The following is a 19,138-nucleotide window of genomic DNA, read 5'->3' on the forward strand; positions in this document are numbered from 1 at the left end:
ACCCCTCCAGTGGTTTGTATATTGGACTATTTATTCACATTTCCTCTACTTTTTTGTTGTTGCTGTTTCGAAGGTCTGCATGAAACAATTACACACCTCTCACAGTGTTGTGTAAGGCCTGCCCATGTGGTGACTGCTGTATTAGCGCAGCTCACAAGGGATAAGAAGAGCCCGCATTTATTCATTCTGACAAAGCACAGCTCACTGTGATGGAGAAGGGGCTGGAGGTGTGGGGGAGGAAAACACGCAGTTACATAACCCACTCTGAAAGGACTCTCTTAAAGATGTGCCCAAGCAATGCAGGAGAGAAAGAGCGAGAGGGAGACTGCTCTTGCCTTCTTGCCTACTTTTCAAGGGTATAATTATTGTGTCATATGTGTTTATATTGGGGTCAATTATTATAATTACCGGAATTTAAAAAAAACCCAAAAAAACCAAAAAAAACTTGTGATTTAAAAATACAAAGTGAAACTGAACGCTACACTGTTGAATCGATGTTTTTTATTAAGTTTGTGCTGGTGAAACACAAGTTATTGCTCCTGAAGCTGCCACAAAGGGAAGGATGAAGACTGCCATCCAATGGCCAAAGGGTGAAAGGGAACTATTGGGTTATATACAGTATATTGTGTACTTCACTACGAAACCAGGACAATTCTCCTGGAGAATTCTGAAGTGTTTAAGTTAGCCATTAACCATTAATTTATTTGAAAGATGAATAAGTGAGCACCAAAGGACTTCTCGTTATCTTAACAACTTAACAAAAAAGTAATAGGTCAGAGTATATATGTCATATATATATATATATATATATATATATATATATATATATATATATATATATATATATATATATAAACAGGAAGATGGGATGTGGTCATAATAATTATGTGAATTAATTATAATAATTAATTCAAAATAAAATTCAACAGACTCTTCTTAGATACGCAGACGTGGTTTTAGAAGGACATCACAAATAAACAGAACATATCGCCAGCTAAGTTTAATCAAATTAAAATTATTGTTCTGTAGACGAATTATAAATGTTAAGGCTACACATTTTATAACGCAATATTTATCACAAAGGCCAAGTATTCAAGCAGAGACGATGTTAGTTTTGTCGTCTGGTTTATATCCTGGCATAATTTTTAGCCAATTCAATTCTCGCGGTATATTTTCGGGATTTCGTGAAGGCGATTAATGCGCAGTTGTCTTTAGCGCTACAGAAATGGCGCCTGTGTTCAAGTCGTAGTCGGCGGTTGGGGAATTTGTTAGCTAGCCACCTTAATCACACCCGAGTGTACGGAGTGGCTATTTATTGCATAGTTATTCGTCACGGACAAAAAGGTGAAAGAGGATTATGCAAAGACAGGTGCAGTTTACGACGGATTTGATATATTCGCGACTGTGATCACCGTACAGGTAAACACTTGGCTCGCTAACTGTCCAGTAATAGCACAAGTTAGCTAACGACCGTTGGCCCTGTAACACTTAATCTATCGACAGGGAAGACTAGATTAAAGTGTGCGTGTGGTAGTTTTAAGTGCCCGCACATTTCTTGTTTTTGCTTCGAATAATTCCACTGTCATTGAAATGTAGCTTCATCGCTGTGTCAATGTCATGCTTTTGGCGTTAGATAGGTGGTGGGTTAGCTGGCTTTGATGGGTTGTTATCTTAACGCCAGCTTTCGCAGTACCACGCAACGCTGTGGACTCCCGTTAGCTGTTTCTTTTTACTGTAGAAATTCTATATAACTATAATAACATGATGCTGTACATAAAGGCATAGGTTAACCTAGACATCCTGAACGTTGCGTGTTCCATGGCATAGCTGAACCCTTCGTCTCTGTGAAGAAACGCGTGATGACATTTGTCTTTCAGATCTTAATTTGTGTGTTTACCAGCCACGTTCACCTCCTGTTTGATGGGTAGTTAGTTTTGAAGAGCAGTGACTTTTAATCGTCTAACGTCGTTTACCCCAGGTTTTTCATGTGGTAGATGGGAGATATGCGTGTAGTTCACAAAGCCTGTGTCCGCTAGCCAGCTAGATAGCTCGGTTAGCATAGCTATCTTAGCTTGGTGAATAATTACCTCAGTACCGCTAACTTTGAGCATTAGCTTTAGCATATGCTAACACAGCCTGTTCGGGTTAGCATGGCTATCTTATGTAGGTAGGCAGTACTTTGAAACTAATGATATGGCTCTCAAATACGTTGAAATTAAACCACTAACGCTATCTAGCACAAGTCGTCCGCGTATTTGGTGCTAACGTTATAGCTAGGGTCAGACGTTGTAAGATATTTGTTGTAGCTTAAAGGCCTTACATAAGGCCACGCATGCGGTGTGCCAAGGCTTTCTTTCCCCCCCCCCCCCCCGCGATATAAGCAACCCGAACATGTGGTTTTGTGACACTGCAGTTATATCTTAAACTGGAATCATTTGTAAAAAATAAAATTTAGATAGTTAGCTATATTATGTATTTAGCAGAATATAGGGAATGTAAAATACAGCATGTTGGAACATTGCAGGTTACTTGACCTAGTAATTAGTAGAACCTTGTTTTCCCGCACAGCTGCAGACATTGGCCTACACGAGTACTTTAAGTTCTCTGGGCTGCGTTTGAACCGCCTGGCTGTTCATGTGCTGGGGGGCACTATTGCCCCTGGTTGAGGTGTTGTTGATTTATTGGGAAGTTTATAGTATGGTAGTTAGAATTTTATTACACATCTTTGACGTTCTTTTGAATATGCATTTCACTCTTCATTAACGTCTGTTAGTTGGGTTACATGGTTGTTCTATGATACCAAAACTGTTCTATTAAATGTTAACCAAGCGAAAAGGTTGTATTGTGGTAGACACAAGTAGTATGTAGTTCTGACATCCAGACTAGCCTAAATCATTTATGGATTTGCACTAATTCATATTTATACAGAACATGTAAAAGATAACTCTTGCTGTGCTTTAAGTAGTACTTTTCAAATATTAATCTTTTTTTTTTCCTTTTTTTTTTCATAGTATTAGTTTTGAAATGAATAAAAGAACACATGGGGCTTGGAAATATGGGCTAATGCAGATTCCCGTGCTGTTGCTGTGTTAACTGGCACCTCATCACTGACAGCTGCAGTGTTCTGTGCTCTTGCAGCTCTGTTGGGCTATCCTTTCCCAGTGGCCCTCCAATTGGATTAACACACAGAGAAAATAATTTCCATTAGGGATAAGCACAGTATTGCCTATTAATCCTAATTGCAGATTTGGCTTCTGCAAAATGGTGGTTTTGTTGAAAGTTCAGACAAACATTCTCTGACAAATGGGAGAAACTACTTTATGCTCCATTAACAAACTCAGGTGAGAGTTCTGTGAATGATGGATAAGCTCCATTCACATAGCCTGTTATATGTACAGAATATCTGGAATCTGAAGGGTACAGAATCATGCAGCCTCATGTATAACTGTCACGTGCAAGTATCTGCTTGCTGATTTCTTTCGTCAAATTGCAGTTGGATGTTGCGGCCGCAGTTGCTTTCTGTTGACAGTCCAAGCAGCTGAGAAATTGTTAATTTTATTACTGTAAATTGTAGCTAATGCTTATGGGCTTGTGTGTGTGTGTCTCCAGTGAGCATGCGTGACCTGGTAGCTCAAGTCACTAGCAGTTTGCTGCGCTTCCCTGAGGTGACAGTTGAGGCTCTGGGTGAGGATGAGGTTACGCTGGACTCGGTCCTGCATGGGAGATTCACCACTGGTGAGTGGTTCAGTTCCCTCTGGCACAAAGATACACGCACATACACGTGCGCACACACACAAATAAAATTGAAAGAGGAGGACAACTGGACGTGCCTACAGCTAGTCGGGCTTCATTGCAGTTTCCGTGACTGTTGTGAAGTGTGCTGGTGTTCTGTCGCTCATGTTGTGCTGTGTCACGAGCAGGCCGAGGTGGGCTGGCCTGGCTCTCCTGCGGGCCCCAGCTGGAGGTGGTTCACGCAGTGACGGGGGAGCGGCTCTCTGCCTATCGCTTCACGGGGATGGCTGAGCATCCTCCTACTGTCCTGGCAGTGCGGGACTTCAGCTGGCTGAAACGCTGCGGTCTGCTCGTGGGCCTGGAGGAAGAGGAGGGGAGCATGCTGTGTCTGTACGACCTGGGAATCTCCCGTGTGGTCAAGGCCGTCGTCATTCCAGGCAGAGTGAGTTATGTGTTGCTAACAAAGGGGCAGCACTTAATGCAGTCGTGGGTTTTCATCCACACCTGTATCCCAAATATAACTATGTATTAACCTTACATTCGCTGTATCATCCGGATGTCTGCTGTGTGGTGAAAAAACAAAAACAAAACAAAACAAAAAAAACTGAGGTGAACTGTTTAAAAATCCCATTCCACAGATCACAGGCATTGAGCCTCTGGTGAGTTACGGAGGAGCCAGCGCCAGCACCCAGCACCTGCACCAGAGCTTGCGCTGGTTCTTTGGTGTGGCTGCTGTGGTAACGGACATCGGCCACGTTCTGTTGGTGGATCTGTGCCTGGATGATCTGTCCTGCACTCAGACTGAGCTAGAGGCCTCAGGTGAGCTCCCTCTGCTCCCAGCATACCGTTACTGCACTTCTCAGTGTTTTGTGATTCTTCTCAACATGATATTTGACAAACGCATCTTGAGATTTTTCTTTCTCCGAGGGCTGAACTCCTGTTCCTCAAAGCTGTAGTTTAGGGACGTTTGAGTTTATCTCCTCCCATTGTGTTGTCAGATCTTGAGGTGGTGAATAAGTCTCCATCAGAGATCCCTCGTCTGCGGGAGGGCGTGACGCAGCAGGGCCGGCACCTGTGTCTCCAGCTCAGTAGTCCGTCAGGCACCGCAGCAACCAGTCTGCAGTACGTCCCGCGAACCAACCATCTCGCTGTGGGCTTTTCTGATGGCTATTTGCAGCTCTGGAACATGAAAACACTCAAGAAAGAGTAAGTGAGGCTTTGGACATTTAGAAGAGAAGCATGCTACTCAGACCTTTCTTTTGGCATTTTGGTTGATGTTGACACTTGCTCCTATGTGTTTACCTTTCTTTCTCAGACATTTTGTTATTAATCTGTTGATTTCGTTAGATATCACTCACAGCTAGAGGGCGGAAGAGTGCCTGTATATGCCTTCACCTTCCAGGAGCCAGAGAATGACCCCAGAAACTGCTGCTATCTGTGGGCTGTGCAGTCTGCACAAGACCAGTGAGTCCCTCATTGTACTGTCTAGAAGCATGGAGCTTCTGCTGATGTGTGTTTCTCTGCAGTCACAGGGTATTTCTTTCTGTGCTTCATTTAAAAATGCTCTTGTCTTTTGCAGTGAAGGAGACATAGTCAGCCTTCATCTACTGCAGCTGGCATTCGGAGAGAGGAAATGTTTGGCTTCGGGAAAGATTCTGTATGAGGTAGATGACTAACAAAACGCTACTGTAAAGAAACATCATATGAACTGTCTGGACAGTTTGCAATGTAATTGCTTGTAATGGGTGTGGCTGTAGTTACTGGATGGTGGTAGTGATGTTTATGATGTTTCAGGGGCTGGAGTATTGCGAGGAGCGCTATAGCCAGGATCTGAACGGCACCGTATATCCACTACGAGCCCATGCCACCAACACACGCCTGCTGAGCTGTCAGACCATCGAGAAGTACCGCCAGCACCCAGACAGAGAGGACAGCATGAGCGAAGGTTTACCCTCCATGCCCAAGTCAGCAAAAGTTTAATGCCACAGAACCTTGCGGTGCACTTATATTTCTGTTTTTTCCACCCATCATCAGTGGCATCACCTGACACAAGTGTGTCAATATTCAGTTGGCAAGTTAAATCCTACGGACAAGGCCAGCCTTCTACCTTCATCGGCATCTTCGACATTAATCGATGGTACCATGCCCAAATGCCTGACTCGCTGAGGTGAGACTATCTTCAAACCAGATTGACTGTACCTCTGCTGAAACATACAATGTGTGCATCTGCCTAACACCATTGGACAACTTTGCGCAATGGTGGTTTGGCTGTAGTGTTGTTTCAGCTGTTGCAGCATATGAGTGTGAAGTTCCACCCATGAGTGCAGCTCTGTACTGTAGAAGTGTGGTCTTATGTTGCTGCTGGCGGTCTTTGTACTGCAACAGTAGAAAAAACTTCCTCTGGCTGTCTGGACAGCAGAGTCCCTTGCAGTCTTCAAATGCAGACTGAAGACCCATCTATTTGTGGAATATTTAAATGACCATTGATCCTGCACCTTTGTCAAGTGACTGAAACTCTAGTACTTATTGTAAGGGAATTGTTTATCGCACTTATCATTGTCTGAGCTTATGTGTTTTTCACTTCTAGGCATCAACATTGATCCCTGTATTTCAACACTATTTCAATGATGTCTTGAACTCTTAACATACTGTACTGGCTAGGATGCGTTCTATGATTTAAATGACAAAGCACATTTGTAAATGGCTCTGAGTTAGATTGTCTGCAAAATGACAAATGGAGCAGCGTGGTGTGGTGATCTCATGGTGGTGGTCTCTTCCATCACGCTGTGCACAGGGCGGGCGAGTCCCTACGGAACTGTCCATACCTGGCGGTGTGGTCCCTGGACTCTGTGGTGGAGATGACGGCGCCCTGCCCCCTCCTGGACGTGGTGGTGCATGACCGTAGCCTGAGCAGAGGCCTGGCCTACACGTGCCCTCCACCAGAGCAGTTCTTTAGCCCCACCACTTACAACTTTGGCAAGTTTCCACACACTTTTCAGCTGTCTGCATCTCATCTGCATCACTGCACGATAACTGTAGGCCAGAACTACAATTTGATACTACTGTGTCAAAACCAGATATTTCAGCAGCTATCCAACTGATTGGTTTCGGTGAGACACCTTTTATTTTTCTTTTCTCCATTAGATGCAAGCTGTCTGCTTAACTCTGGAATTGTGCACTTAACCTGTGCTGGGTATCAGAAAGAGGTTAGTCTGGGCTTGCTCTTAAAATTTTCAAATCAAAGTGTGAACTGCATGTTTGGAAGGCAAGTTAAAAACCTGTGACTCGCTGGTATTAGACTCTGGGCTACTTGAAGAAGTCCGTGCCAAGCTTGAGCGACGGCATCTCCAGCGGATACTCGCGTTGTCTCATGTCGGGCCTGCTCTCCTCGCGCTTAGCGGACGTGCAGCCCTCTAGTCTTTCTCAGGTCATCACACACGCACACCCCTACTTTCTGGTGTAGCCTAACCCTGTTTAGCACCAGTAGAGGTTTGCCTAGCTGTCACATGGTGTTTGAGATCGAAGTGCTCAGTGTTTTCGTGACTCTGTCACTACATAGGAGGAACAGTTGGACGCCATCCTGATGGCTGCAGTGGAGACGAGCTCTCTGGGAATGATCACTGGCTGCATTAAGCAGTGGACCACTGACGGTGAGGATGGGGGTGGGGGAGCGTCTGCCTTTACATTTAATCTAGTATGAGTCTAATCTCTGCTTCTGTTAGAGTTAGTGCTGGCGCTCCATAGGAAGAGGAAGATCCTTTAATGTGTTTAAGGATCATCTGTGTGTGGAGAAGACCTGTCCCTTGCTACTTTGTCCTGTTACATTCCTGCTGCCTTCTCCCACACAGAGCTGCCCGGCTCTGCAGGGAACCTGCGCTACATCCTGGAGTGGGCCTGGGACAGGGTGGTGCGCACCAAGGAGGAGCTTGATCGCATCTGTGAGTGCTGGTGCTTTTTCGGAGTTGAATCTAAGCATGCTTCTGCTCCTTTCGCTCACGGTCTTCTCCTGTATCTAGGCGCACCACTGTTTGACAGCTCCTCCAACTTCACGGACCCACAGACACTGCAGCTGCTTCAGCATAGCCAGCGGTTACTCTGCAACATCAGCACCATCTTCCACTGCATGCTCAACGAGGCCCAGGAGCTCACGCAAAGAGGTAGTGTAGCCCGCCACTCCTTCATCTTCAGTACATACCACACACACGTTCATTTTCATTTCTGAAGCTGTGGTTGTAAACTACATGGGTGCATAGTCGTGTGTCCTTAAGGTGTGTGCATGACTGGCTGCTTGATTCCTAGGTTTGGTGGACCTGATGAACAAAAGCCTGGTGTCCAGTCTGATCTCCCAGTACGCTCAGGTGGTGCTGTGGTTCTGCCGCACTGGACTTCTCCCCGAGGTCTCGGGTACGCAGACGTGCTGTTTCTCGCTTCCAAATTTAACATGCACGTGGTGTTTTGTTTACTGAAGCCTTTTACTTCTTTTTCCAAACAGATGATGTCCTGCAAATATCGAGGCCCTTTTATAGTTTTTCTGTGATTAAAAATTACTACATAGGCCAACGGGAAGAACTGAAAAGACTTGCAAAGTAAGTCGTCAGAATTCCCATTGTGGCCAGTGGCCTGTTACACCTGTTATTGTTCACGAAATACTGAAACTGGTTTGCAACAGAGGGAGGGCTTGTATATCACAACAATGCACTAAGCTATATGAACAATTAATGTCCTTTTGTGTGGCTATTTATACAACACTTAGTTCTGACCTCACGATCTGATTAGGTGAGAAGCATTGTCATATAACAGCACAGGTTTTTCAAACCAATACAGATGCGTTACTAGATGCCAGCTAGCTTTATGCACCCAACGCTTTGGATATTTGGTGCAAATACTAATGAACACATGGGAAATGAATACAGTGCATGACTTTTATAAAATAGCATTTGACCTGCAGCCCATTTGGTCAGACTCTAAAGGAGACTGTGATGGCAGACAAACATCAAATTTCAAATCTGCCATTAGTTTGTGACAGCAGAACAGTTAAACACGCTGAGGCCACCAATAAGCAAGTGGGGATGATGGATGCCACCCTTTTTTTGTCTGCGCAACGATTATAAGTGTACAAATGAACACTAATAATGCAGTAACACTTTTATCTTGTCCTCATTTTTATTTTGTATTACAAACTAACGTTATTTAGTAGTGCTATGTAAACTGTGGGACTACTTTTGGTGAAAGGATTTGGCAATATTAAAACATTTAACTGCATTTTGGGCTTTTCTTTATTTTGTTGAAAGTAACAGAACACTCAAGGTCTTGTGCTATCGGGCGTAACAACATGGATGTAATTTATACTCAACTGCAGCTCATGCCTGCGACTCAGTCGCAGCCATGGTGGTTTTGGCAATAACACACCCGTTTGGGTTCTGCTGTAAACAGTTACCATGCCATCGATTAGGTGAACTCATAATCTGAGGTTCTGTTTCACAGTGGTTCACATGGTTCTTTGCTGTCATTAGGGAGAAATGGTGTGCAGACTGTCTCATGATTGACGGGCTGGTGACCCAGTGTGGGGAACGTCTTGCAGACCTTTGGAAAAGGGACGAGGGTGGGACGGGGCAGTACCCACCCCCATCTCTTCACGTGAGACTTCAATGCCCAGTGCATTCTGATTTATTTTGAAAGTTTATTTTCCAGAGCTTTGATGGTGTGTCTGTTTTTCTGCAGGCCTTGCTGGACTTGTATCTCCTGGAAAATGTTGATGAATCTGCCAAACATGCAATTGTATCCTATGTTTTCATCACTGACAGGAGAAGCTGTGATTAGATGTCCTTTAGACTTAACATGTACAGGAAAGGAGCGTAATGTTATATGTGCATTGGAAACTCTTAATACTGTGTCAAACATCTGTTTTTAAAATGTGTTTGTGGTGAGTTTTAATACTTAACTGCGCATGCCAGGTTATTTATTTGCTGCTGGACGTCATGTACTCCTTTCCTAATAAGAGCGGTGCATCTGTGGAGTCTTTCCCTACCGCCTTCGCCATTCCTGTTGGCTTGGTGAAACTTGTACAAGGCCTGTGGTTACTAGATCACCATGACCACGAGGTAAGCGACTGCCCCCACTGTTTATGCGCAGTTTCTTATAAAGTGTAGCTAAAATAACAGTAGCAGGTATTTATAGACCATTTAATGCGAGTCTAATAGTCCAAGGGTAATGCCCTTGTTGGTGTCAGTAATCCCTCCCACACAATCTTTATCCAAATTGTGCTTAAACTCCAATCAGTGCATCATAGCAAGCCAAACTAGAAAACTAACCTATTAACTGTAGCCTCCGTTTTATGTTACTAGCAGTCGTGTGTGTGAGTGAGAAGTCAGGCGCAGACTCTTGGATTAAGGAGTGTACTCATTAGAATACTTAGACCATGCCCATACGTTTCTACAACATGCATTCTCTCTCACTCACTCTCTTTATCGCATTCTCTCGCACTCTCTCAGAGCTCTCTGGAGCTTTTGCTCCACCCTACCACCAGTCACTCTCTGTGGCCATGGCAACATGGGCGTGTCCTGCAGGCATTGATGTGTCAAGGCAAGCACAACATAGCACTGCGTTACCTGCATGTGATGAAGCCTTCCATGAGCTCCACCAACCAAGCCAAGCTCTGCCTCTCCGTGCTCCTCCACAACAGGTGTGTAGACACACACACACACACACACACACACTCTCCCTCTGCTCTGGAAAGCACCTCTATAACACTCTTTAAACCCTACACCACAGGTGTATAGTGGAGGGCTTGGCTCTGCTGAGGCAGCATGCTAATAAGCTGAATGTGGAAGAACTGATGCAGTTTCTCTATGAGACATGCCAGGATCTGGACCTAATGAAGGAGCTGCTCAGACTGCCGCTTGGCCCCTCGGAGCAGGTGTGTGAAATATAGCATGGACAGCTGTTAAAGCCACATGTGCGCACGCTTGCTGAAGCGCAGCCTGGACAACTGTTACAGGCCGTGTGTGTGTGTGTGTGTGTGTACGTGTGTACGTGTGTGTGTACGTGTGTGTGTACGTGTGTGTGTACGTGTGTGTGTACGTGTGTGTGTACGTGTGTGTGTACGTGTGTGTGTGTGTGTGTACACGTACTGGTATTTTGGTTGCAGCTTGCAACCTGGAGAGAGATTAGACCCTTTAAGAAGTAATAGATATTTTGGTGTTATAGAAGGAGGCCTGCACACACTTAAACTCTGTGTGTGTGTGCAGGAGTGCTTGGAGCGGTTCTTGCAGGGCACAGGAGGATTTCAGAACAGAGAGCTCCTCATGGTGCACTATCTCCAGCAGGCCAACTATGTCCCTGCTCTCCAGATCAACCAGACCCTCAAAATGAACCAGGCAGTGAGTCCAAACCACATTGTAATGCACCATTGAGTCATAATAGCTGAAATGTTCAGAAAGAGCACTGAGCTATCTTGTCCTTCAGGCTGATCGAGATCCTAAGATGAAGGAGAGATCGAACACCAGGAACTCCATCCTGAGCCAGTATGGGAAAGTTCTGCCCAGAGCACAGAGAAAGCTAGCCATCGAGCGGGCAAAGCCGTACCACCACACCACCATCCTCAGAGAAGGTGCACTTGATCTTCATGTGTATAGAACCAGTTATCACTTTTTTTTTTATAAAGGAGAGGGCAAAGTACTTTTGCTAGCCAAGCAGGATAAGCCTGCTTGTCAGATGCTGTAAATGTGAAGGTTACTTGTTGTTGTTGTTGTTGTTGTTGTTACTGTAATTGTTTGCCTGTTTCTATAATTGTCCTAATTACTAGAGTTTTGTCATTTTGCCTGTTTTGTGCCATACTATAGTCACAAGGCCTCAGCCCTTATCGACCGTGGCTAAACGATCTGCTACTGAAACTGTTCTGACCAGAGCGGCCTTTATCAAAAGTGTCCTCTCGAAGATTGAGGAAGTTTGGGTTGGCAAGGACTCGCCATCTGAATCGTCCTCTCTGAGAAGGTGTTTTCAGATTGTGTGGTTGGGTGTTCGTTTTTGTCATCTTTGAATTGTGAGAGTGGTGAATTTCCATGGTTTTGATACCGAGAGGTTGCTTTAATTACACCCCACCCCTCCACTCTTTCAGCCCTAGAGAACTGGAGTTGTCGGAGGGTGGTCCACATCCTCCCACCCTTCACGTACCGGAGGCCTTTATCGGAACACCAATCAACATGTTAACCAGTAGGGTGTCGAGGTAAATCTGACTGCATGGTTTCATTCCTTAAGATTCAAAACACCTTTTGTTCTCCTAAATTAAATCTATTTCTTGATTTCAGGCTTCTTGATCTGGTGGTGCAGCCCTCTTTGCAAACATCTCCAGAGATTCATACACAGGGGACCTCACATAGACCCATCACTGCATGGGCTTCCCCCAAGGGTATTACAAAGGCTCCTGAGCTCAGTCTGCTGCAGACGCCACAAGTAGTCAAGGTGCAACCCTGTGCCTCACTTTCCTTTGTCAATGCTTAATTAAACTGGCTGAAAGATGGCTTGTTTCCAAATTGTTGGGCACCAGTTTTTTTCTGTTCTCTCTAATCCACTGGCAGTGCCCATGTCCCTATGTGCTGATTTATGTAATTGACCCCTCGTCCTCTCTTCCTCCACATAGAGGGCCCGAGCGCTGGCTTCATCGGGTCCAGTATTCACTTCCTTCACCCCCCAGTCCATCCTGAGGAGCAGTCTCCGCCCCACTCCTGTGGCCACACCTTCTGTCTCACCTGGTCGATCTGTCACGCCTCCACTACGCCCCAAGGAGAGCCGCATCACCTTCATCGAGGAGACTGGTTCCCCGGACCTGCACAAGAGCTCTGTCCACTGGAGCAATGGGGTAAAACTCTCTGCACTTCATGGAAGTTGGTGTACTGCATTTTTAGAAAGACTACACCCAGTTCCTTATGAAAGTACCGTATGTTGAGTGACTTTGTGTTTCTGTTGTAGCTTGCTGCAAGTAGTGAAATTACACCACTAAAGAGGCCCCCCCGACCACCAGAGGGAGGCTTTAAGGCATGGAGCGAACATGCCGGAGAAGAGCCCAGTCTGACTTTAATGCCTTCCTTAAAAGAGAAAGGGAAACCAGAAAAGACAGGCTCTCAGGGTAGCTTCTTTCTTGGAGAGATCCTGGCAGAGGAGCCAAAACAGATCTTGCCCACACTGCTTCACAGGCACAGTCTGGGGCATGAAACAAGTGCAGGCTCCATTAATTCAGATACAACTCTTGAGTTCCACAATGCTCTTTCTCCTGGAGACCTTGTGAGACAGGCGCTGGAGCTATCCGCGGAAAACAGTGTGGATGCAGAAGTGATTGTTGGACTGCCGCGCACTGCAGAGTCAGCCAAGCCCTCAGCTGATGGTGCTACAGAGGAACTACCTGCTGCTTCTCACCCTGCAGAAGAGCAAGAACCCATCGCAGATGAGAAAATGAACAGTGAGGAGGAATGCACTGGTAAGGCTCATGAACACAGCCCTGAGGTTGAAAGGCAGATGCATACAAATGAAGATGAATTACAACTAGACAAGGACATTACTCTGGAAGAAGGCCATGAACAGCATATGGCTGAAGAATTTGTGCCCTTACTTCAAGTGGAGGAATCTGATTCTCCATCTGTGGCAGCAGTGGTGCTAAATCATAACCCTGAAGTAATCGCAGTATCAACTCATGACCAGGCAAAGAAAAAGAAACTGGAACTGGCTAAGGAAGTAGAGCTAGCAGCACTAGAATCAATCGCTAAGGAGCCAATCGCTGAACCGTCAGAGGAGCCTAATCCTGCACCAGCACAAGCTGTCACTGAAGCCTCCATCAGGAATGAGAGCTCTCCAGAACGGGCACCCAAAGAGTTGAAATCCACATCACAGGAACCAAACAGGGAACCCACAATCATGCCTGAAGAACCAATCAGTGAGTCTCCTGCCACAGACTTGGGCAACCATGAACCTAGAGATGATGGCACCCACCATGACATTGCAGAGACACCACAGACTTCTGAGGAGCTAAAGCATGAACTGGAGACATCAGGTGAGGATTGTTTACACCTGAGACATGGGGGAACCACTTATGGGTGTGGTGTGTGTGTGTGTGTGTGTGTGTGTGTGGGGGGGGGGGGGTTTGTTTTGTTTGTTTGTTTTTTGGGGGGACATTTATTTATTTTTTGTTGTTTTTATAAGGGTCACTGAGGTTTTATGAAATATTACAGGTTCAGTCTCTTTGAAGAATTAGTTTCTGTTTTATCTATTGAAATTACTGAGGAAAGGAAACTTTTTCTTTTAGCTATTCAAAAACCCTGGAGGAAGTGCGATTTACTTGTAGATACGGAATTATAAAGTGCATTCTGGTATTCCTAGTTGTGAACTACACAAGGAATGTAGCCCTTTCCCTTAAAATTAATTTTAAGGGAAATTCCAAATGCGAGGAAGTGAAAACATTCTGCTTAAGGGGACTTCAGACTGTACAGGGAGTTGTAAATGACGATTTATGATTTACGCTGGCACAAAGGTTTACACATCGATAAGTGCGTGTTTTGTCAAGGTCTTCTGGCCAGCTGAAGCAACAAAAACACGAATGTGTCCATGTTTGCTTATGCATGAATGCTATTTAATTTTTTATTTTCTGAAAAGTCAGCTATAAAACGATCTTAACTTTTACCTTATCTAAAGTTATATATTCTGAGGTAAATATTGGCTGTAACAAGCCAAATATTTATTCTACATGCAAAATATAGGGTGGACATTAGGTAGATGCAATTCAGTATATTGTTAGTTCCTTTGTTTGATAATATAGCTAACTGCCCAGGTGTCAAGAGAATCAAATAAATGTGATGTCTATAGTGTCTTCTGCATGATGACATTGCAGGACATTCAGATTAAATTCCTTCAACAGCAGTAACCTTGACCTACCTAAATGTGATTAGTGTTTAGGGAATACATAGGCATTTCTTAAGGACCCTCTGGAATGGAATGCAGCTATTCACTAATGAGAATCTTTACTTGCAGATCTGGATGACTTTGTGGAGCGCCATTTATTTGATAATGATCTGTCCCCACCACTTACCCGTTCTGGCATTAAAGAGCAATCAGAAATCTGGGCCTCCTTTAACAGGTAAAATAAATGATCGTGTCATCTTGGTTTTGCCTGTTGTTCCGATGGAGATGCATATCAACTCACATCCTCATTCCCCCAGGAATTCAGTTTGTGAGTCCGAGCCAGTGGCTGTGGATGCACCTGCTCCGGACACGCACACATCAGTCACCTCCTCGGAAGCTGCGACCTCAGAGTCTCACTGTGAGCAGTTCACTCAGAAATCTTCAAACTGTGTTGCAGAAACTATTTGGTTTTGTTCCATTTTATTGGAAATTTCCTTTGAGAAGGCAAAAGAAGAAAACTGAAACTCTCTCCATGTTCCCACATAGCTGTAGTCAGCCTAAACAGTGAAGAGCTCTCCAGTTCTGAGTCTGATGAGTCTGGTGCAGAGGAAAATGAAGAGGAGGAAGACTCTGGTAGTGAAGTGGAGATTATAGAGGAAGTCGAAGGTAACAGCCGGCAGCAGCTCCCACCTACACCTGTCCTTTATCTCCAAGATCTGCCACATGACGAGCAGTACCTCCAAGAGCAGAGTGCAGCTGTGCTGTCCCTGGTCGCCCCTCATACACAGCTAAAGGTCAGTCATTTACCCTAGTGGTCCTCCATGTGGTGGTTTGAGTTATTTGTCTTTGGCTGCCTACTATTACTTCATCCTATTAGTTTTCTGACCCTGCAGGTGATGGATGGTGTTGTGGAAGAGGAGGAGGGAGAGGTAGTAGTGGTGGGATTGGAACCTGCAAACCTGGGTGAAGAAGCAGATGGGCCTGTGTGCTACACTGAACTTAAGCCCTCCACCACACTGCTTGTTCCTCTTGAGCTAGCTGGTGACCATCAAGAGCTTCTGGCTGGAGGAGCATTGCAGGCTCTTGGGGGCAAGCTAGAGGAAGCACTGCCTGGTAGCTGCAATACCTTCTCTCTCATGCTGGATGCAGATGGTGGTGGTGGTGGTGGTGATGATGATGAAGAAGAAGAAGAACCAGTTGCTTCAGAACCGAACCCTGAACACCCTTTAATTCACCAGAACACTAAACAGCCTGAAGATGTGGAAAGCCCACCAGTGGCTAAAACAGATGTACCCTCCTTAGAGCCTGTGGGACAAGTTCCTGATGACCAGCTGATGGAGGAATTACCATCAGCAAAGTTTGAGGATGTGTCTTTGGGTGTACCATGTGCTGCCAATGCTGACAAACCAGCTAAGGGCCCTCATCCTGAGGAGAGACAGCCTGAGCAGATGAAAGTGGATCAACTGCACACGACCGCATTTGAGCCTCCTGTTGAAAGGGTGCCCTGTGTGCATCTGGACGACAGACGTGAGGAGGCAGACTCTTCAGCGCCTTTGTCTCACAAGGAAGTGGTTGACGAAAGAAAAGCGGCAGGAGAGACTCTTTACAAAAGCCCCATGCCTCACAGAGAGGTTAAGCTTGAAGATGGTGACCTTCCCAAAGCAAATAAAGATGTGGTTTTTGTGGCTGAAGACCTAGTGTCTGCTGCTAGTACAGTTCAAAGTTCAGCATCCTGGGATGCAGAATTTAAATCTTTTAAAACCTCAAAGGCTTGTGAGTCCCCCTCAAAAGATGCGTTGTCAAACGCTGAAACAAATAAGGAAGAAACTGTCGCCAAGGTCAAACAAACAGAGCTGGTAGATTCCATGGTTCCTTCTACACCAAGACGTGTCACAAGGAGCAGGATGCAGCTGCAGGACTCTCAAGTCCCTGTTACCCCCAGGAGAAGTGCCCGAAAGGTTGATCTTGAATTGCAAAATGAGGAGGAGATCCTCTCAACCAAAGCCTCCAAGCCCTCAGCTTCAGCACGCAGGACTCCACAGAAAGCCACTCGAAGGAAGAGCTCTCTCAGATCCAGGACCACAAATGTGGCCGGTGAAGTCCAGCCAGTGGAGGCATTGCTCATCAATGATATGATTATGCCACAGACCAGACAGAGTGCAAGGAAAAAGCCCAGGGTCTCTAACTCTCCAGATTCTGAGGCTCCTGTGGATGGAGATGCAGTGCCACTAGCTGGACCTCCTCCAAGTCCCAGCAGGGTGACACGCAAGTCTCGCAGAGGGTTTAGCTTGGCACTTGAAAGTTTCCAGCAGGAAGCAGTGGAGGGCACAGTTGTTCTGCAGCCACCTGTAGCTACCCCAACAAGGAACAAGAGGAAGACCAGAGGTAGCACAGTGGAAAAAGCTAACATCACCTTGGTGGTTGACGATGCTCAGCTACAGAATGTTTCAAGACGACTCACCCGGAGCCAGCTCTGGAACCATGAGAAGGAGCCTGAGAGAGAACCGACACCCGTTTTGGGCACACCTCTGCACACAGAGTCTGTGAATCCATTGGCTAATGCCTTGATGGAGAGGCTGAAACATGAGGGAGCCAAAAAAGAAAGCATTGCTGCTGTTACAGAAATAGCCCGTGCCAAGAGGAGAACTACCAAATCTGCAGTATCCTCTGCAGAAAGTAACAGTCAGAATGTAGGTGTTGAGGGGTCACAGGAGCTGGAATCTACTGAAATTCAGGGGACCATGAAGAGGTCAACTGCATCTGTTAGACGAACACGGGCGAGCAAGGTGCACAAACCTGACATCTCCCTTGATGGGGACTCCTTAGTTTTTTCATCCAGTCTGCAAAGAACAAAAGGTAGGGTGTGTGTGTGTGGGTGTGGTGTTTTAATGCTATTGTTTGGATACTTTTTAATCAAGGATTGGTCATTTGTTCATCATGCAGGAAGGAAAAAGGAATCTACTGTTAAGGTGGACAGTGCTGTTTTGGATGCATTATCACCACCTGTCACACGAACAAGACATGCAGCTTCTGTTACTGACCGCGTGGAGGTAAAGAGCCAAGTGAAGTTTTACAACACCAGTCTGTGCAGTTTCTGTATAGCAACTTTTAATTATTTTTACTTTCATGCAAGTGTAAGCACATGTAAATCTTGAAGTGCCCCTTTTACATTCTAGTTCCTCTTACATGCTACTTTCCACTTCTGTCCATTTGTTTTAAAGGACAAGATTCCACCAGATGTTGCAACAGAAGTTGAAAAGATCAAAATGAGAAAGAGAGCCACCCGGTAAGCGTTCCTTATTGTTCCACCCATTTCCTGTTTTTAGGCAAATAATTTACTGAATGTTGTACATGTGAAAGTTATTATGTACTACTTCATGTCTAACAGGACAAAAGTATCGTCTAAACCTGCACCACCCATAGAGATTGATCTCCTGTCCCCATTGGCCAGTCCTGCTGAGGCAGTCACAAGGACTCTAAAGAGGGAAGAGGAGAAGGACGTGCCCACCCTTAAGATGAACCTCAGGCGCAAACGTGTGATGGAGGGCATTTTCCCCAGACCAGTTACACGAAGGAAGAAGCTCTGACATGGACCGTCCATATAATTTCTAATCTCTTTGGTTGGACTCAAGTAGAGGAGTTTGCTAGTCTCTGATTTCATGATTTTTGGCTATACCATACATATATTTTTCCCCCCCCTTTCCTTTTATCAATATTTTGCTGCCTGCTGTTTTCTAATTAAGGTAACAAATAATAGAAAATGTTTTGGAAAATAAAGATAATTTGGGAGATGGAAATAATTTTATATAAATTATGTTTACAGTATGGAGCACTGAGGGACTTGAAAACCAAAAAGATGTCTTAGTTTTTAAATGTGCATTTCTACCAGTTCACACAAATGTAAATAGTCTTTTAGGTATGTTAAATAAAATTTGATACTTGTGATTTTGTTGCTTATTTCTGTAAGCATGCTCTGGGCTTGAGGTTTGTTTCATCTGTTGGACTACTTGGAAAAGTAGTTCCTCTTTGTTTATAGTGACATGGGGTGAGTCATAGCAAGTGTTTAATAGGAATTGGATGAATGCATGAAAGCTTTGGTGTAATGATTAATTAATTACCAGTGAACTTTAATGGTTCTTAGTTTCTTCATGTCCAACAGAATAATTTTCAAGTAATATCTCGAGTTCCAGTAATGTTGCCCGGAGGTACAAATAATACAGAATCTATCGTGCTAAGAAAGGAGTGCATCAAAACTGAGCGGTTCTGTATATGTGGTATAACGCTCAAGCTGAGCTCATTGCTATATGTAGCCCAAATACTAATTTGCAGCACTGCTTTTGGGCATTGCAAATACGAGTTTTATACACCTAGGCTTTGTGGAAGTGATCTGGAGCCATGATGGTGTATATTATTTATTCATACTTCAAAGAGCTGAGGGAAAGTTAGAAGCTCGCCTGGTTCATGTTACGGTGTGTCCGTGGGTCCCTCGCTGGGTTCGGCTCGTACTGCACAAACACGG

The 19,138-nt window shown here is 45.0% G+C and overlaps 1 protein-coding gene across 1 annotated transcript; it reads left to right on the top strand.

Moving 5' to 3' along the window:
- The first annotated feature begins 1,218 nt into the window (after window positions 1–1,218).
- Window positions 1,219–18,564, top strand: ahctf1 (AT hook containing transcription factor 1). Its single transcript, XM_026999878.2, has 36 exons — window positions 1,219–1,419; window positions 3,610–3,735; window positions 3,921–4,174; window positions 4,371–4,551; window positions 4,731–4,938; window positions 5,080–5,196; window positions 5,312–5,396; window positions 5,527–5,677; window positions 5,767–5,899; window positions 6,527–6,708; window positions 6,877–6,938; window positions 7,031–7,159; window positions 7,292–7,382; window positions 7,581–7,670; window positions 7,749–7,889; window positions 8,032–8,136; window positions 8,225–8,318; window positions 9,246–9,369; window positions 9,454–9,510; window positions 9,687–9,833; window positions 10,224–10,414; window positions 10,504–10,648; window positions 10,980–11,111; window positions 11,197–11,341; window positions 11,574–11,724; window positions 11,849–11,956; window positions 12,039–12,192; window positions 12,371–12,589; window positions 12,700–13,774; window positions 14,749–14,854; window positions 14,937–15,037; window positions 15,166–15,413; window positions 15,513–17,475; window positions 17,563–17,669; window positions 17,841–17,905; window positions 18,008–18,564. Exons 2-36 carry the CDS (start codon window positions 3,615–3,617, stop codon window positions 18,204–18,206), a joined length of 7,581 nt encoding a protein of 2,526 aa, XP_026855679.2. The 5' UTR covers window positions 1,219–1,419; window positions 3,610–3,614; the 3' UTR covers window positions 18,207–18,564.
- The last annotated feature ends 574 nt before the right edge of the window (window positions 18,565–19,138 follow it).

The sequence above is a fragment of the Electrophorus electricus genome, chromosome 13, assembly GCF_013358815.1.
Source record: "Electrophorus electricus isolate fEleEle1 chromosome 13, fEleEle1.pri, whole genome shotgun sequence".
In the NCBI taxonomy this organism is placed as follows: domain Eukaryota; kingdom Metazoa; phylum Chordata; class Actinopteri; order Gymnotiformes; family Gymnotidae; genus Electrophorus; species Electrophorus electricus.